Here is a 20,519-nt window from a genome sequence, read left to right as displayed (position 1 = left end):
GAGTTCAGTGACTCTTTTTTTTAATTAAATAAAGCTGTTCCTTGTGTTGCTATTAAGCAATGGTGATGAATCTGTTTTGTCATTATAAGTTTCCACCCATGTTCATTTCCATTTTTGTTGGTTTGTCACAAAAATAGATTTTTTTTAATGTGTTAGCTTTAACTGCAGGGGGCAGTACAGCGATGAAAGCAGAGGATGCACTCCAGTCAGCGCCCATTTTGTTTGGTTATGTTTTCAGCTCGTTGTATTTTAAGCAAAATAACAGGAGTTCTATTTACGTCATTATTCAAGAGGTTTATTAATAATGATTATGATAATAATCATTCATTTCTTGATTCCAAAGTTACGGGTCATTGGTTATGCCGGAGCCTATCCTAGCTGACTACAATCAAGAAGCGGGGTACACCCTGGACATGACGCCAGGACATCGCAGGACCACACGTAGACTGACAATTTGAACAGTCAGTTCATCTACAGTTACATGTTTTTGGTGGTGGGCAGAGAACCCAGTGAGAACCCGGGGAGAACATACAAACTATTAAATCAGTGTTTGTCAAAAAGTGAAAAGGCTGGCGTCTCATTTGGGATGTACCCCATTTCTTGCCCATAGCCAGCTGAGATATGCTCCAACAATGCCCACAACTGGCACCTTGAATAAGTGGCTAAAGACAAGATGGTTATGATCTTCAAGAAAATGAATGAATGATAATTATCGTTATAATCATTATCAATAAAGCTCTTTAATAATGAGGAAAACATAACTTATTTTATTATACAAAAGTGTACACAGCACAATAAATGTTCACATAAATAATCAACCAATCAACCAATCAATCAATCAATTTTATTTAAAGTGGAAAATCACAATGCATCATGGTCCCCGATTCCGATGAATCATTGATTTTATCTGGTGCTCAGAACATCCAGTTCTGTGCTTTATTAATGCGTCATTTAAGTTTGGCAAGCCACAATCAGAGGTTAATTGAGGTAATGATTAAACAAAACATGTAGATGTCTTGTTGATACGTTTCATTTACTGCATATAATTATAGGGACACTTAATCAGTTTCTGCCCAAGCACAGACTGTAGAAGGTCAGGCATCGTTAGAGCAGGACCAGACTGACTGATACACCATGAACTATTCATTTCTCAGGTCTACCATACTTGTGTTCCTCACCTCAGGTAAGAAATCTGTTAAGGTTAGATTTAAATATATCATCAGCATTAAATGCAATGTGAAATGTTGGTGAACTCTGATTTTCGTCAGCAGGTCTTTGCTATGGGACCGGTATACTCCCTGACTCACTCCGTGGAACAGTGGGAGGCAGTGTCATCTTCAAAACATCTGTAACACCGACCACCGAACCATTTCTGGTGCTGACTTGGAGCTTCAATGGTACCATCAATGTAATCACCTCAACCAGTTCAGATCTGGTTGGAAACGGCTACGAAAACAGGGTCACTCTAGATAAAACGACTGGATCTCTGGTGCTGAGCAACTTGACCGAAAACGATAGTGGCGAGTATGAATTAATAATCATCCCAAACGGAGCCTCGCAGATTCAAGGAACTACTAAACTGGAGGTTTTAGGTAAGTGAGATTGATTGGTTTGATACTGTATTTGAAGTTTGGGAAGAACAAATATGTAAGTAATTAGTATTACTACTACTACCCTACTACTGCGTTTTACACCCATCACAGGAGTGGTTCTTAATTTGACTTTATTTATCATTTCTTCACAGCAACGGTACCAAAACCCACCCTAACCTGCCCCACAGAAAACCTAATAGAAGGCAAAACCTCTGTGAAGCTAATCTGCAATGCTGATGGCGCCATATCCACCAGAGTCTGGATGAAAAACGGCCAGCCTCTGGTTCCTGGAGGGAGATTCACTTTCTACGAAGGCAACAGAGTGTTATCTATCAGCCCCGTGCACAGGAACGACACCGGAGAGATATCCTGTAATGTCAGCAATTCTTTGAGTTTTGAAGTGGCCAGATGCCAGCTCAAAGTTTTTTGTAAGTATTGTACTGTATTTTATGTTATAATGTCATGTTTTTAAACATCAATATATTTTAAGTATGACTTTGACATCACTCTGATCGGAATGATTGACATTCAATCCATCTCTTCCTTCCTCATCTGTTAAGATGGACCCGACAAACCAATAATCACTCAAACACCAATCGGAGCAGAGCTTGAAGACAGCGTTCTTCTCAGCTGTTCTGCAAACTCCCTACCAAAAGCAACTTTCTTCTGGAAGTTCAAACACATGCAGATGTCCGGGTTCGTGCACTACATCCATGAGATGAGAATGTTTGACTTGGGGAGATACACCTGTACTGCTAAAAATGCAGTCACTGGGCAGGAAGCCTCTGCGTTTCACATGCTGACTGGTATTTGAGCTCTTATACCTGTATACTGTGTATCACTCTGTTTGGTCATACTGATGTGTGATTGTGAACGACTGAAAAGACAGAGTAATGTTGTTTTTTCTTCTGGTCTAGACTCCTCCACTCGCATCAGTGGTTCTATGTCCATATTGGTTTGCACTGTCCTGACCTCGGTGGTATTCTTTCTGGTCTAAACAATGCATTTTCTCTGTGGATATACAGTATATGTTTTCTGGGCGTCTCTGTAGATTCTACATTGCTTAGAAATAAATCTGTGAATGACAATAAAAAATTACAATCAGCATTATCATATTTGGTTTTTGTCGATACAATTGATTTATAATATTTTTCATTGGTATTTAAATATGATTAACCACAAACTAAAATGTTTTTTATTTTTATTTTATTTAATATATCATTGTATAATTATCATGGACTGTGGGAATGTGACTTTGTATTAAGAGATGGAAGCTTTGCTTTCTTGACAAATTCACCTTTGTAATATTTAGGACATTTTGACTTTTCATTTGTTACATAACTGACCTGGTAAAGTGACTGAAGCCTGATAACAGCTTATCAAATTGTCACTATAATAAACTTCTATTGAAATTCTTTATCGGGTTCTGTTGTGTATTAATGAACTTTCCATTTGTTCCTTTTTTTTTTTGTTCCACCAGAGCAAAGTCATGCACTGCCATCAATCAATTTGATTATTTAGGATTCACTGTCTGTTCATCTCTTACCATAAGCAGTCCTGATCCATCCATCCATCCATCCATCCATCCATCCATCCATCCATCCATCCATCCATCCATCCATCTATCACTCCACCCATTCATCCATCCATCCATCCATCCATCCAGTCATCCATCCATCAATCCATCCATCGTTCTTTTCGTTTATTTCGTTCACATTTATGATATAATTCGATGTGACTATTTGGGTTCTTATCAAACATAAGCAGAACAAAGTGTTATTAAAACTGGATCAGCTGATTTGTCGTGGAACATTTTATTTCACAGTCAAGGTTGCTATACAGTGAACCAACAGGGTAAAGTGAAATCTGTCCTCACATGGATGATTCCCATTGTGTAACGTACACTCAGTTGCAGATTATGAGTTTAATGCATATAATGGCTTAAAATCAACCCAGATCCTCAACACTTTAAAGAACAGGAGCTTTTATTTTTCAGTGAGCTCTGACGTGGTGCATTTATCACAATGGCCAATACATGAACCACTTAAACATCTAAAACATACAAACATAACTATAAAATGCATATCAGATTTATTGCTATTATCAGCACACTGTTGTAAAGTCACCACATCAGCGTAATATACTGTCTAGGTCTGAACACACATCAACAAGTGCATGAGAAAATTTGCAGGAACAGGATTCATGCTGCCAACATAAAATCTTCAGTCATATTAACCTTGATAGATTTAAAGGAACATAAACTTTTCATAAATAAATGACACAATTAATACTTAAAGAGTTCTCACTCTCATCGCTCGTAGATATACAGGTACAGGATCTAATACAACTAAATTATGCTTTCAGTTGCATTCAATGATACACATTTAATTTGTTGTGTACATTTGCAATGTGGTCATGTTGCATCGCCTCTGGTCTGCATAGGTTGTCACAAACATTAGCTTATCTAATAATTATTGTGTCATATACAGTTCATGGTAAATTCTCAATATCTTTTCAGGGGGTTTACAACCGCTGTTTATTTTATCTTGACTAACACAGTTCTTACTCTATCGTCTTTAATGAGCACCAAGGTGTTTATTGAGGGTTGCAGATGAGGTCCATCGTCCCTCCCCTCCAGGCCACACACTAGTATCAGCACCTCCGGTCTGAAAACACTTTCTACATACCCACAGACAGCAGGAGGTATGGAAACGTCGGTGATGCTTCTGATCGTCCTAGGAGCCATCTCAGGTGAGCAAAGTCTTTAAACGGAACATTACTGGAATAAACAGAAATGGTTTGTCATAGCTACCATAGTTTTTTTCATGATAATGATGACAATGGCATATATAATCTGTTTTTTAAATGGCTCTTGATTGTGCTAATTAGGTAGTACCATTATATAATATTTTCATGTTAATCTAATAGTTTGAGTTACTTTAGATAACACGTAACCTTAAATCATCATGACAACCAATTCTGTTTCTCAGTTGCTGTCATATCCAACCAATAAATTAAATGTTCTTTTCAAGGTTTGGGCCATGGGAACAGTGTGCTACCAGGCACTCTTACTGGAATGGTTGGAGACACAGTGGTGTTCAAGACGACGCTGCTTCCAACAGAAAACCCATTTGTGGCAATAACTTGGAATTTTTTTGATTTAAATATAATAACCTCAACTGGTGTAAACATAACAGACCCAGCATACAGCGACAGGATCACCCTTTTCAGTTCAACTGGCTCTCTGGAGCTCAGGAATCTGACTCTTAAAGATATTGGAGAATACTCAGTCACTATTATAAAACCACCTGTGGGAATAGAAAGAGGAGTATGCTACCTGCTCATAAATGGTAAGATGATCCATGATGATTTTTGACAGAAAAGCTGTTCAAGATGTTTTTCCTTTTAACCAAACTAAAATCACTGAATTAAATATAATGCCAACGTGAAATAGATGAAAACTCACAGTGGAAATCATTGCATATTCACTATTATTATAGACTATTATAGTAGAAAAATGTCCTTGGTATATATGACTACACTACACTGTCATCACCTTCCACCTAAAGGGCGTGGTCACAGTTGGTCACATGGTCACATCTCCTATTCAGGTGAAATTCAATTCTACGTTCAGGTAAATTAAACACCACATGATGCAAAGACTCGTGTATCAAGAGAGACCAAAACAATCAGTGGTACAACCTCTAGCCAATCAAATTGTTTTTCATCCCTCATGTAGAGATAAAATTAATACAATTATTATCTAACGATCTCCAATAAAGTAAAAGAAAAATGGAATTAATACATTTCTAATAATTACATTAAACGCTTTTCACTGTTGAGTCACAGTTATTCATATGTGGTTTGTTAACACAGAAGACTAATCGCATTTTAGGAGAGAATTAGTGCATAAAGGTGTTGGATTGTGCATGAAAGCAGTTTTGAATGATGTTCTGCTACAGAAAGGTAGAAGACAATCAAATAGAAATTGATTTGTCCGTGTTTGAGTCTGACCATTCTGCTGCTTATTTCAACTTTCAGAACCGGTCTCTAATGTGGTGGTTAGAGCCAGCAATACAGACTTGGTGGAGTTCAATAGTACTGTCCGTCTGTCCTGCTCCTGTTCTGGATCCTCCCCTTCTTTCCTCTGGATGAACAGCAGTTCTGAGGTCACAGCCAGTGACAGAGTTCAGCTCACTGATGGAGGCTCTACTCTCACTATAGTCAATGTGAGCCGCTACGACCAGGGACCATTCAGGTGTCAGGTGTCCAATCCTGTCAGTAATGGCACCAGTGATCCAACAGAACTCAACATCAGCTGTGAGTTACCACTTTATATATTTACTTATTGCAAGTTCCTCCACATACCAGAAATAAATATTTTAGAAAAAATCTGTCCTAAAAACTGTCAAACTTCTAATATTTTAGTGAAATTTTCTCTTCAGTTGGCCCAGAAATCGTAAATCTGACATCTTCATCACAAGAATACAATATGAAAGGCTCAAATGTTACCTTGTCCTGTTCGGCGGACTCCAGACCTTCTGCCCAGTATAATTGGTTCCTGAATAGAGACAAGCTTCCTGATACTGGACCAGAACTCAAACTGATAAACATTCAGATGAGTCAAAGTGGAAACTACAGCTGTCAGGCCTTTAACAACAAAACTATGAGATACGTATCATCACAGCCTTTGGTTATGAATGTATTGGGTAAGTAAAAAAATATGCTTTTGAGGTAGCGACATTTTAAATATATTATTTATCATATTATTTATCATATTTATATTAATCCATTTGTTTTGTTGGGTTTGGTATGTGTTCAAAAGAGTCTGAATTCAGTGCTGTGAATTACATAGTCTAAGCCACACCCACTTCCAGAAAGGGGTGTGGCTAGTGTCAACTCTTTTATATTTTATGCAAAACATACGTAGACACTGAGCGGGCATTTTAGACACGGAACTGTAAACCAAATCAGAACTTTATCTAAAATTGTTCATGGGAGCAAGTCCAAAATTATTTGGACCATTAAAAAAGTTACGGGTTTTCATTAAACTGTTGACGCGTCAGACTGTGACAACAGGTGTTGTTTTTTTAATTCAACTTTGTAAAAGCTAATTATAGAAAGTTTGTACCACCAGTCCTATTGTTTTATAGGTTTCAGACCTGTTTTGTCTTTTTTCAGTCTATAACGTAAATTGTTATAGATGAAATTACATTAAAATAAAATTTGTACTCTTTCTGTAGATATTTCTTTAAATTTAAATTTGTTTTGTTAAATTAGATCCCATGAGGGATATTATAATTAAGAAGTTTCTAAGCTGACATTCATGTAATAAAAATAATATTGGCAGTTGCAGAAAACCCAGTGCTATAATTGTTTTTTGTACAGGCTGTAGATATTTGTTGTAATGATGGTATAATTAATTATACTTGGAAGTTTCACTCACCTACTTTCATTACTTAAATGTGCCTTACCATAATCAATATCTTTTCATCCCACAGAGAAAGTATCGAATGTGACGGTGAATGCAAACTCCACCGACATGTTGGAGTCCAGCGGGTCCGTCCGTCTGTCCTGCTCCTGCTCTGGATCCTTCCTCTCCTTCTTCTGGATGAACAGCAGCTCTGAGGTCACAGCCAGTGACAGAGTTCAGCTCACTGATGGAGGCTCTACTCTCACTATAGTCAATGTGAGCCGCTACGACCAGGGACCATTCTGGTGTTGGGTGTTCAATCCTGTCAGTAATGGCTCCAGTGGTCCAGTAGAACTCAACATCAGCTGTGAGTGACTGTTGTCTTCATCCATTATGTTCATTTACAAAATTAGAAAAACTAAAGATTAATGTAAAACTACAGAGTATGTGACACAAACAGTTAGGTTTTCACTTCAGGTTAATAAAGTAATTTGTGATGTTCTATAAGTTGTCCTCTCCTATCAATATTTTATTAGTGACTGCATATTTTTATGTTTCTTGCCACAGATGGCCCAGAAAATATTCATTTGATTCTATCTCCATCACAAGAATACTATGGTGAAGGTACAGACGTCAGCCTGATCTGCTCAGCTGACTCCAGACCTCCTGCTTTAATAAACTGGTTTCTGAATGGAGACAAGCTGCTTGATTCTGGTTCAGAACTCAGACTGATAAACATTCAGATGAGTCAAAGTGGAAACTACAGCTGTCGGGCGTTTAACAACAAAACTATGAGACATGAATCTTCGAAGCCTTTGGTTATAAATGTACTGGGTAAGTCGAAAGAATATAATTTCAAAGTAGTGACATTTTAAATAAGATTATATTTGATTATTCATTTGTAGCATTGGATTTTGTGTGTGTTCAAAAGAATTTGAATTCAGTGTCATAAATTACATTTTTCTTTCAATGAACATTGATAACCTAATTTGAAAATTCAAGGTCTTATATTGTGCAAAGTGCAATTTTTCAGGATTTTCCTACAAAAATACCCTTTTGTGTCCTCTAGAGATGCACATAAAAAACAACAACTCTTTTTTTGCTTGCTCCACTTATCAGGAAATATGTCCTGTGAAGGACCGTTCAGATTTGAGGTCTACTATGATGTCATAGCAGGTTTTGCACCTCCTCCCGGGTGAAAACAGGTGCTCATAGTTTGCCCGTCCTTCATTCACACTGGAGCAAAGTATCAGCAAGCCTAAGCCACACCCACTTCCAGGAAGGGGTGTGGCTAATGTCAATGTATTTGTATTTTACACCAAACAATTACAGGCACTTTTTGTTTTAGGAACAAAAATCCAAACCAAATATTTCGGTGACTCCAGGACTCCATTGAGAAACTTGAGATATTGTACCACCTACTTTCACAGAAGTGTCATTACTTAAATGTGCATTGTCATAATCGATATCTGTTCATCCCACAGAGAAAGTATCAAATGTGACGGTGAATGCAAACTCCACGGACATGTTGGAGTCCAGTGGGTCCGTCCGTCTGTCCTGCTCCTGCTCTGGATCCTTCCTATCCTTCTTCTGGATGAACAGCAGCTCTGAGGTCACAGCCAGTGACAGAGTTCAGCTCACTGATGGAGGCTCTACTCTCACTATAGTCAATGTGAGCCGCTACGACCAGGGACCATTCTGGTGTTGGGTGTTCAATCCTGTCAGTAATGGCTCCAGTGGTCCAGTAGAACTCAACATCAGCTGTGAGTGACTGTTGTCTTCATCCATTATGGTCATTTAAAAATTACAAAAGCGAATGCTGAATGTAAAACTACAGTTTGTGATAGACAGAGTTAAGCTTTCACCCAAGGTTAATAACATAATCTGTGATGTTCTTGTCCTCTCCTATCAATGTTTTATTAGTGACTATATTTTTTTTGGGTTTTTTTTAATCATAGATGGTCCAGAAAATATTCATGTGATTCTATCTCCATTACAAGAATACTATGATGAAGGTGCAGACATCAGCCTGATCTGCTCAGCTGACTCCAGACCTCCTGCTTTAACAAAGTGGTTTCTGAACGGAGACAAGCTGCTTGATTCTGGTTCAGAACTCAGACTGATAAACATTCAGATGAGTCAAAGTGGAAACTACAGCTGTCAGGCCTTTAACAACAGAACTTTAAGAAATCAAACATCTCATTCTGTGGCTGTCTCTGTTCAAAAATGTAAGTTGTTTAGGAAAAACAAAACCTCAACAAGGCATTCTAAAAAAAAAAATACTCAGAAGTAGATCCTGATTCTGATCATTAAAAATTTCAGGATGTGCTTGGGTTCTACTTTGGTGAAACATTCCTGCAAATCTGTGCATTTGCATTATCTTGCTAATAAATAGGGGGGAAAACCCCAAATAGGTCATGTTAACATCTCAGCAGAGTTAACAATACTTAAAGGAGTGACATTTGGACCACTTTGAGGTAGTGTTTTGATAAATATAGGTTGCTCACTGGCGCATAAACAACATTAGGCGTACATGGAGTCAAAGGTAAAGTTAGACACAAATTCACTTATTAATTTCTTTACATGGATAAATGATCTGAATACTGTAGTTGTCTTTCAATCTGTTTCAATCCCCTGTACAGTAACTATATATATATTATTGGCTAGAGATGAGCGTTTTGTTGATTCAAGCTCTATATCACTTTTGATGTTTTAATTTTTGCATGACGCCTAACATTTTCTTTTATTTCTAATCCACCCACAGCTCAAATCTCCAATGTTGTAATAACCACCAATACCACCGATCTGTCAGAGCTCAAAAGCTCCGTCAAGCTGTTGTGCTCTGCTTCTGGGTCCTTCCCTTCTTTCCTCTGGCTGAACGGCAGCTCCAATGTTACAGCAAGTGAAAGGGTCCACATCACTAACGGAGGCTCCATCCTTTCAGTCATTAATGTGACACGCTACGATCAGGGACCATTCAGGTGTCACGTGTTCAATAATTTCAGTAATGACACCAGCGATCCGGTGAAACTCCACATAAGCTGTGAGTTATTGTGCTTACATGCTCTGCATGCAAATGCTACATGAGGCGCCATATAAATGAACTAAATACTGGATAGACCCATGAATTCACAGCTTGATATAATGATTATTACTGCTGTCATGTCAGGAATGGTTGTATTTCATTTGATTTGTGTTGAGTTCCTTCCTGTTTTATTGTGTTCAGCCGGTATTTAGTGAGTCATAGTTACATTTAACGACGCTATTCATTATGAGACTAACATAGTAAACATTAATGGCCCATTGCACTCCAAGCCGAGCTGAATGCTACATGCTGCGTCTCGAGCTAACACAATTTATTAATTAGTGACCTTACTGTTTTATGTTGTCTCACCCAGTTGGGCCAGAAAATATTCATTTGAAGCTGTTTCCATCACAAGAACATTATGAAGAAGGATCAAACATCAGACTGGTCTGCTCAGCTGACTCTAGACCTTCTGCCCAGTATTACTGGTTCCTGAATGGAGATGAGCTGGCTCACACTGGACCAGAGCTCAGGCTGATGAACGTTCAGATCAGTCATAGTGGAAACTACAGCTGTCAGGCCTACAACAACAAAACTGGCAGGAATGCAACATTTCCACCTGTCGCAATCTCCATACGAGGCACGGTTGAGTATTTTTTAGATAAATGGCTGAAAGATCAACATGAATACTTGGTGCTAATCGCCTTTTGCTTGCTCGCCCACAGCACAAGTTTCCACTGCGGATGTGACGATTAACAACACACAGATGTTTGAGTTCAGCTCCGTCAGTCTGTCCTGCTCCTCTTCAGGACCTTCCCTCTCTTTCCTCTGGCTGAATGGCAGCTCCGAGGTTACGCCAGGTGATAGAGTTCACCTCACTGATGGAGGCTCCAAGGTCATCATCACTAATGTGACCCGCTATGACCAGGGACCGTTCAGGTGCAACGTGTCAAATGGTGTCAGCAGTGTAATCAGCCAACCTGTGAATCTCTTCATCCAATGTGAGTTTATGGATGTTACGAAATTTGAAAAGGCAATTACTCACAGGATTGGCACATCCAGGCTACAGCTCTGCATGCAGAGCTCATGCTCAGTCTCAAATCCTGCTCACAGACTCTAGACAGCCTTTAATCAGAATAACACAAGAGCTCAAACGTTTTATGAGGAACAGCATGTCACACTATCAGAGAGTGAGGCTCATATTTTATAGGCAAAATGAAACGTTCATCCCATATGAAAAGCACGTACAATTGTTCTTGCAATCTAAATAAAATTAACTCAAGTAATGATTGTAATTTTTTTTTTTTAAAACGGGACTCTGTTATGGACTCTATTTTCTCATCCTTCTAGTTCCATTTGTGAAGATAAGAATAAATCCAGTCACCATGAATACAAAAGGGAAACACAGGAACTTTCTATTAATAATATAAATAATACCTTTGTTGTGTTGCAGATGGACCAGACACCGTCACCATCTCAGGACCTACACTCCTACACGTCGGAGAGTTCACTATGCTTTACTGCTCCGCTCCCTCTGTGCCACCGGCAACACTCACATGGTTTTTTAATGGCATCCAAAGAAGTTGTTATGATGCTGCATACATCATACCATCCATCGAACTCTCTCACGGTGGAACGTACAGTTGCACAGCTGTGAATGCTGTAACAGGCCGGAATCAAACAGCGAGTCACGATTTTACCATTACAGGTATGTGACAACAAAAGAAAAACCAACACAGAAGTATAAATGTTGGTGACACATTTGATTTCAAAGACAAACTGCATTCGGGTGTCTTTTCAGAATTCTCAGACTGTTCAAGGGCTGCTGCAAGAGCTACAATTTTAACAGCTGGATGTTGCCTGATTATTGCAGTGGTCTGTGCAATGCTTGTTTATGGTGTGATACGGAGGAAAAGGTGAGAATGAAATGTGTGACTTCTGTTCAAGCTGCAGTAATCGTGTTGTCTTGTGCATATATTGTAGGTGTGCAAAAATGACATAAATTGCATATATGCAATTTCCTCCGGGATTAATAAAGTATCTATCTATCTAAATGGCTGTAGAATAATGGAAATACAGTATTTTACTTCTATTTTTAAGTGGTGATATCAATGATTTACCCCAATATCACATCAGTCAATATATTAGATTAAAAATGAAACATGACTCTCTTTTATTAAAACCTTAGGAAGTTGTGTGCAAACTAGAAGATTTGGCTGTATTATCTGATGGTCTTGCTGTTCTATTTTAGAGAAAGAATATTTTTTTTGAAAAATGTACAAATACAGCAGAATTTTCTGCAGCATCTCTCAGCACAACACAATCTAATCTAACAACGCCAATAAATACAGCCTCGGAAAGATGTGACAAATTCAAATTGAGCATTTTGACACCGTGATGGACACATTGAAACATCACATTATCACTTTTTAGATTAGACTACACATCGCACAAGGGTGTATACTTTACTGACAAGTCAGCACATGCATGAGAGTCCAAATTATATTAACTGACATTAGTAAATAAAAGTTTGATGGTTTGTCTGCAAATTTCCATAATGACTCACTTACAAAATCTGACTGCAAAATCTGTTTATCTGTTTGCACAAATGCAAAACCCACATAAATGCAATGAATTTTTTTTTAATTTTTCTTTTTTGTGTATGTACTGTGAGCTGCATGCCCACTTACACAAAAGATTCATTTTTTTCTTCCTTTTTTTAAATTTAAACGGTGGACATTTTTTAGAAAGCTCATATAATATTATCAATGCCTTGTTTTTATTTTTCAGGTTAAACAGCATTTATCCAGCACATCAAAAAGGTCAGTATGACTCTGATCCCAGCTCTTATAATCAATATATGTTCACATTTTTCCTGAACATAGCAGTAACGTTTTGGATCATATAAATTAACAAACGCTCTGTTAATACCTTAGAAAAACTAAGTGTAAAGGAGAGACGCTCAGATACTTATAAGATGTCACAAACAGCACACAGCGACTCGTCTTCCTTTGATGGTGAGTTTTAATTATGGATTATATGCAGTACAATTACATTCATGTGATTAACGTGTCTGACACGTTAATCAAATTAGCCATGTACTGTATATTGTAAAATGTACAGTACATGGCTAACTTAAAGATTAAAATATCTTCAATTGTTCCTGTTCATTCATGTCCTGTAAAAATTCCAGAATTCATAAACAGGCAAAAAGATTTTTTTTTTAATTCACAAGTTAACCTGCTGAAAAGAAGAAGTCTCCTACATTTTGGCCTGTCTGTGCTGGACATCAAGCAGATATAGCATTACACCATTTGACAATGTGATGTCACAAATCTAGCTCACAGCTCCACCTAGAAAAAGTTAAACTCAGAATATAAACTTTTTTTGAGTGTTTTGTAGGATCAAATTCTCTACAGTAATTGTATTGATCAAAACACAATAATTCATCTGTAAGAAAGAAAACTACACTTTTCACCATACTGTATTTTTATTAGCATTTTTTACTTCTCTTTTATATTTAGATTAGTTTACAGGTGAGAAGTTTCTTTCATTTTGCAGGAATGGTGTTGATCAAAACACCAAATCCTCCCTTAATCACTTGTCATTTTTTCCTCCTGCAGCATAAATAAAAGGAAGGAGCATTAGAAGCATTAAGCAATTTCAGCAGTCTGAAAGAAAACAAGGTTTGTTTTTGTCTTTTATTTATTCAAGTCAACCACATTCTGGCTCCTTTGGATTACTGTTCCAGAGGAGTTTAATATCAGATGCACAGCTGTACTGGAACCATTATGTTGTGTAAGATTGTGATTGTTATGTAAGATTGGATCTGATATCTGTAATATACAATAAAATCTGTAAATATTAAATCAGAGATTGCTTATTTAAATTCTTCGTCACAAATCAAATAAATGTCTTTTATGACAGAAGTTAAGTATAATGTTTGTTTATTCAATAAATATTTTATGTAGAAAGCTTTGTATGTGGCCATCTTTCTCACATAAACTGGGTCAAAAAGGAGAAATAAAATGAAGTGTTGACTAGCTTTCAGCATTTCTACAGTTATTATAGTTTCTGGATGATGTCTCAAACCGCCGATGCTTTTAAGCCAATTGCCCTTCGATGCAGCTCTTAGTTGATCTAAAGAACATGACTAATATCCACAGATGTTTCTTCTATATGTAAATAGTTGTTGAAGACTAACTGTAGATATCTTCATCATAGAATTCATTAATGACTCAAGCTACTTCCCCTTTCTTCCATTTCTTTCTCTTTGAGTTTCACATAAGTAATTGTTTGTATTTTTATTACTATGTTTTATTATTATTTTTATTATTATTTCATTTCATAAATTCACCCTAAATACTGTTGAAAGTTGAAAAATATTTCAGTTCTTTGAGCCGATTCAGAAGACAAGTCATCACACCGTCAGTCTTGTTAATAATTGTTGCCTGACTCTATAAAGCCGTGTTCCAACACTCTTAATTTATGCCTGTGATAAATATTTAATGACCCTCATGTGTAGAAAATAAAAGGACTTTGTTACCTGAGAAGTGATTGAAGCATCTTTAGAGGGTAGTCTAACCCATTTTGAGGTGAGATCTTATCTGGACTCTTATTAACAAGACTGCGCAAGTAATCATTCATCCATAATGGTCATCAGGTCAGGCCAAGGACGGGTTTACTGCTGATCGAACAGAATGTCCTTAAAGTCATTATTTACTGAGAAACACCTGGACAAAGAAAACACTTAGAATAGTCAAAATACAATTCAAGTGAAACTTAACAGAATCTCAAAAAATCCAAGAAACCCAAAAAGTAGGAACCGGTTGGTGACAAACAATCTGACGGAAAACTGAGGTCAGAGCCGAGCTTAAGTAAATGGAGCCTGATTAGCGACACAGGTGACTGGAATGAACGGATTGAGTGGGGGCAAACCCAGGAAACAGGACAGGAGCGGAAACTGGACGTGGGACCATGACAATAACACATATGGTATACATGTGCTGTATACATAAAACTCTAGATAAAAGAGGCTCGGTTTAAAGCTGAAGAAAAGCTCTATAAATTTATGAGAGGTCTACAAAATGTGTTTGATTTGGTGACTATGATACTGCCGAAAGATTGGGTTTAAATATTTAATGATAATATATCACTGAAACAAACAGCACGTGCATCACATACACAAGTACATACATACATACTGCAATTTAACCGTCCAAGCAAAAGCACAGAGTGTTGCTGATGCTGCAAGACTTTTCTTTTTTAAAAGAAGAAAAAAACAAAGTAAATCACTGCACCGGTCATTTTCAGCCATGAGTTGATTTTATTATTTGTTTGATTTTATTCCATTAGAGCTCTCAATATTTAGACGTACTCAAATTAGAAGATGAAGGGAGGCTGTCAAACATGGGATTTACCACATTATTGTATTATATTATTGTGGAAACTGTATACTGATCACAATCAGCCCTCGTATGTATGGTAACAACAGGAGAATGACATACATAACAGTGAAACATCTGCCTCCCATATTCTGCCTTCACACCAGATGATAAGATATGAAAGGGATTATCATCAAGGATGAAAACAACCTTGATGATCTCACCAACCAAATGGAATACACACACACACACACACACACACACACACACACACACACACACACACACACACACACACACACACACACACACACACACACACACACACACACACACACACACATCTGTGTGTGTGATCTGTAGAATATCAGGCTTTGCCATCAAAATGTTTTCATATTAGGAAATTCAGTCGAGTAAATTGAATAAACCTTGAAGTTTTTATGAGATGCAAAACAGTGGCTTTATATAGCGGTAAAATATTAACCCATCTGAACACTGACAGATAAGACTAGGTGGTAGCTACACTGTTGAGGTCACAAGTCAGCATAGATCACATAAAGAATTTCACAGGCAGAGTAGGAGTAAAGACTAGTGGAAAACAAACTTTCTTTGAGCCTAAAAAATTGTAGAAAGTTAATGAAAATAACAGCTAATGTGGTGGAAAATGTCAATTTTATACTTTTATCTTCTAGCAACATTAGCTTCTCAGTCCGCTGGTCCATGAATACAATACACCACATCATCCATCCATCCATTTTATTGCTGGAGGTGGGTTTAAGCCGGAGAACCTGGGGAGAACATAAACACCCGAAAAAAAGAAAAGAATCAAACCAGGAACCTTCTTGCTGTGAGATGACATTAAGAAGACAACAGAAATAATGTGATGTACTTTTAAAATAAAATAAAAACAATACAGTATAGTGCTATACATATTGAGAAACAGTTCAAGTAAGACGTTTGTCATACTTGACAAACGTCTTACTTAAACAGTACTACTCTGTTTTCAATTGAGCAACACCGACACTATTGACTAAGTTACTGTATTGAAAAAGGGGGTTTGGTCTAAATGTAAACTGTGTCTGTCTGTTGAACAGAACTCTGACTACATACTGTGTCATATTTACCAACTTGGAAAGTAGCCAAAGAATCCATTCAGAGCTCATAAACCTTACGGAGATGTAGCATGATACCATATGTTACGAATGCATTTCCTATCGCATGACGTTTTTGGTTTCTGTATTGAACTATGGTTGTGAAATACCGCTCTGTATACGGGACAAATACACTGGACTTAGTGTTACTGTGTAAATGTATGAAGGTTTTAATGAAGAAACAGTATTAGTTGGATTTTTAAAGAGGTTAATAGAATAAAAATTAACTTCTTGGGTGTTGAAATTGTTCAAATGATGACAAAAATACGAGAAGCCTCTTGGATGGGAGGTGAAACATCTTCAAAAAACTTTCTTGAAGTCCAGTGGATTGATTTCAAACAGCATTGAATGACTTATTACACTGTTGTAGTAAATTAAAAATCACTTCACTTTTATAATAATAAATCATCTGTTACATCCCTAGTTCACTGAAACTCAGCCAAAGGATGGGATCTCTTATCAACTTGTGTTACAGTGTTATTCCAGAAGGAACTTACCACATATTTACACAGTTAGAGCCACTTACCACAGCACCGACAATTAACCTCCAGTTTTGTAAATATCAGGAGTCAAAGTGTGAATGCCTCACTGTTTCAGATGACTTGGGTGTTGTATTCGGTGTTCGGACAGACTGGACAGATGTTTATGAAAATAGGAAGAATTAAACAAAAACCATAATGAGAGACAATTTAAAAAAAACGATTTAAAACTGATTTTATGTGGAGACACTGAAGACATCTGATGGGGGTTCTGTGTCCCCTGGAAGTCTTTGATCCTCCTCTTGAAGGAATGCTATGGCTCACTGCTACTTCCTAAACACAATCTTATAACAAACCCAAAACCACTCACTGAAACACTCGTAAAACTGAAGCACCTCATGCCTCCCCCACCATGACTCAGCCTCCCCATCCATATAGTCCAGTTCATTTATATCCATGACTTATTCAATTAAGTTTCTTTACTAGTGGCTCAATGTTGACAATCAGCCAGTTTAAGGATCTTTAACGTTTGCGCTTCGGCTCTTATCCAGGAAGAATATCTGTTTTCCTAATCAATAAATGCATGAAAAATGAATAGTTCTAATTTTAAACACCAATTTCCGGATATTATGCAACGGTTAACTCAATAAGACTGTCTGGCCGCATCATATGTCAATGGTCACATGAGATGCATCTATTAGGTCTTCTATTTGGCTGCAGTTAGCTAAAATTAGACATAGCCTGCAGGTAATTTTAATAATGGATCATAAATGGCAAATGTAAACACTGCAACTTTGGGAAAAAAAGTTAGTGGGTCCAAAAATATTCTTGGTTGCTGCCAAAGTTTCTAGTTTAAACATTGTCTGGAAACCACTCCTTTACTGAGTTCTGCTTGGTTTAAAACAACAAATAATAAATTCACATCTCATCGGACTAGATGAGTACTTTTACTCACACTTGAAGCCGGTCAACAAGATAGTGACAAATAAGTTTTGCTGATAATTGTAACCATTCTGATGCAGCTATTTAAAAAAAAAAAATTGCGTCACAAAAGCAGTTTTGTGTCACAGATCCAAAAGTTTAAACGATGCATGGTTCTTTGAATTATATCCATATGAATGTAATTTAAGGGTACATGGGACATGACGTTGTCATGAACTGTATCTGTATTTTCTTTTTCTGTTAAATTCTTTCATTCTGTATTTTGTACTTAAATCTTCCTGGAAATGACATTAAGATGAAATTAAGAAGACTTATCTTATACATTTGAGATGTGTTGACCTGTTGGAAAATTCCTCCCTTTAGGAAAAATTAGTAAATGATGTTGTTTTCCTTTAAACAGTCTGATTCAAGCACATTTTGACAATACCAAAAGGAGTCTGATAGAAGATATGAACCTGAGTTTAGGTGAGTCCTGACTCACCCACAGGCATTCTGGTGTATGGACACAGTGGCATCGTAAAGAGTGTTTGACCTTTTTATTACTGAGTGGGGGGGCTGGAGTTGTGCAGCGGGTGTGAGATGATAAAAGGCCAGGAGCACCCACGACCCTTCTTATTTTACATTTTGGAGAGGACTTTCAGACAATGTCACAGACGTCATTTGAGCCCGTGGACAACATGCTGAGGACTGCTGCTTGTTTAGTTCTTGTTTTATCAGGTACAGTAAATCACAGAAATACTTAACATCAATGTGTTTTGTTCTATCGATTGACAAGATTAAAGCCAAACTGAATTAGTTCCTAGAGTTATGAAGGTTTTTTTTTTGTTTGTTTAACCAGGTATGTGCGTCGGTGAGGGCATCTTACCCTTGGGGCCCCTGAGTGGAGCTGTGGGAGGTGCAGTGAATTTCACCACCACCCTGAGACCTCCAGAAAAGCCATTCCTGTCAGTTATATGGAGCTTCAAGGGGGTGAACATCTTAACCTCCATCAACGTCAACGTCACTGAGCTCGGATATGAAAACAGGATCTTCTTACATCGAGCCACTGGCTCCCTGGAGCTCAGCAGCCTGGTGGTGGAGGACACCGGAGAGTACACCATCGCTATTATAACCAGTGAGGAAGTGCTGAAACAGGGGAAGATTTCAGTAAATGTCTATGGTAGGTTGTAAGAATAAGGATAAGAACAAGAACAAGAATAAGAATAACGAGAACAAGACTGTGAATAAAAACAAGAATAAGATAAAGTAAATGAAAAAATAAAACCTGTCAAATAAATGCCTGAGATGACTTTGTATTATTTTACCCAAAGTCAACTCTGATTTGCACAAAAATTACATTTACATAATTTTTTTATTATATCAATATAACAATTTCTTTTGTCACTCATTTGATTAAATTAATTATCTTATCATTCTAACAGAGCAGGTAACTGGAGCCACCATCCGCAGCCCAGAAGCCACCCTGATAGAGGACGAGAGCTCCACCAGCCTGAGCTGTGAGGCCTCTGGCACCGTCAGCAACAGGCTGTGGATCAAGGATGGCCGGCTTCTCCGTCCGAGCGACAGAGTCAGTCTCTCTATCGACAACAGGACGGTGTCCATACAACCCGTTCACAACTCAGACCATGGCACCTATCAGTGTAGGGTCAGCAATCCAGTCAGCACCATGACAGTGGACTACAGTCTCACTGTGAACTGTGAGTATCTTCACTTCCGGCCTCAAGACTGTGGACTATCATTTCAAAATAAAAGTATTTGTTGAAATCTTTAGATTACATTCATTTTAAACTCTACATCCTTAATATTGGGTATTTTCTATATGCAGTTGGACCACATAACATATCGATTAGAGGACCATCAGCAGCAACTCCAGGCAAAAGAGTGACACTGGAATGCATAGCAGACTCTGTCCCACCAGCAAACTTCAGCTGGACATTCAACGGAAATGAAACACATGTTAATAACTCCATGTATGTCATTGAGAGATTAGAGGAAGTAAACATTGGGAATTACACATGCACAGCCAGAAATATGGTGACCAGGATGGAAAACTCTACATTTCTGAATCTAAGAGGTAAGATTTACTTCACTTGATTCCTTTATGTATTTGTGGTAATTTAATGTAAGGTTTGAAGAGTGATAAACTTCTTTGTAATTACGTGAAGCGTCCTGCACTGCCCCCTGCTGGTCACTTTTAGTATTGCTGATAAGTGAACTGACGCGGAGTGGATTCGTGTAAAAAGTATTGACAGGTGAGAAAGTGAAAATATTTTTTATCTTCATTGTTGTGATTAATTAACCTAACTTTAACTATCTCTATTGTTTATCATCATACTAATCACACTAATATGTTTTATGATTTATTCTCAGACTCCCCAGATGGGTTTTGCTTCTGACTGAGGACCTTGATTCAACAATAATATGTGACAAATTAAAAGCACTTTTGGCTGAAACGGACTGAATTTTTATTTTTTACTCAATTATAAATCTGTTTTTGACTTTGCAGACATGTATAAATGAATTGCTATGATTA

General features: G+C 37.5%; 1 protein-coding gene across 1 annotated transcript; it reads left to right on the top strand.

Moving 5' to 3' along the window:
• Nucleotides 1-359: 359 nt before the first annotated feature.
• On the top strand, nt 360-10,786 carry LOC137601483 (hemicentin-1-like). The gene is made up of 16 exons (XM_068323681.1): nt 360-441; nt 1,272-1,592; nt 1,745-1,963; nt 2,153-2,398; nt 2,510-2,571; nt 4,286-4,343; nt 4,625-4,920; nt 5,106-5,118; nt 5,634-5,912; nt 6,038-6,301; nt 7,094-7,372; nt 7,573-7,839; nt 8,490-8,768; nt 8,964-9,233; nt 9,770-10,048; nt 10,404-10,786. The coding sequence occupies exons 1-16, from the start codon at nt 360-362 to the stop codon at nt 10,784-10,786; spliced, it is 3,597 nt and encodes a 1,198-aa protein (XP_068179782.1).
• Nucleotides 10,787-20,519: the final 9,733 nt, after the last annotated feature.

The sequence above is a fragment of the Antennarius striatus genome, chromosome 9 (assembly GCF_040054535.1).
Source record: "Antennarius striatus isolate MH-2024 chromosome 9, ASM4005453v1, whole genome shotgun sequence".
Taxonomy (NCBI): domain Eukaryota; kingdom Metazoa; phylum Chordata; class Actinopteri; order Lophiiformes; family Antennariidae; genus Antennarius; species Antennarius striatus.
The sequence above is the reverse complement of the archived record's forward strand: the minus strand, read 5'-3'. Positions and strand labels throughout refer to the sequence as shown.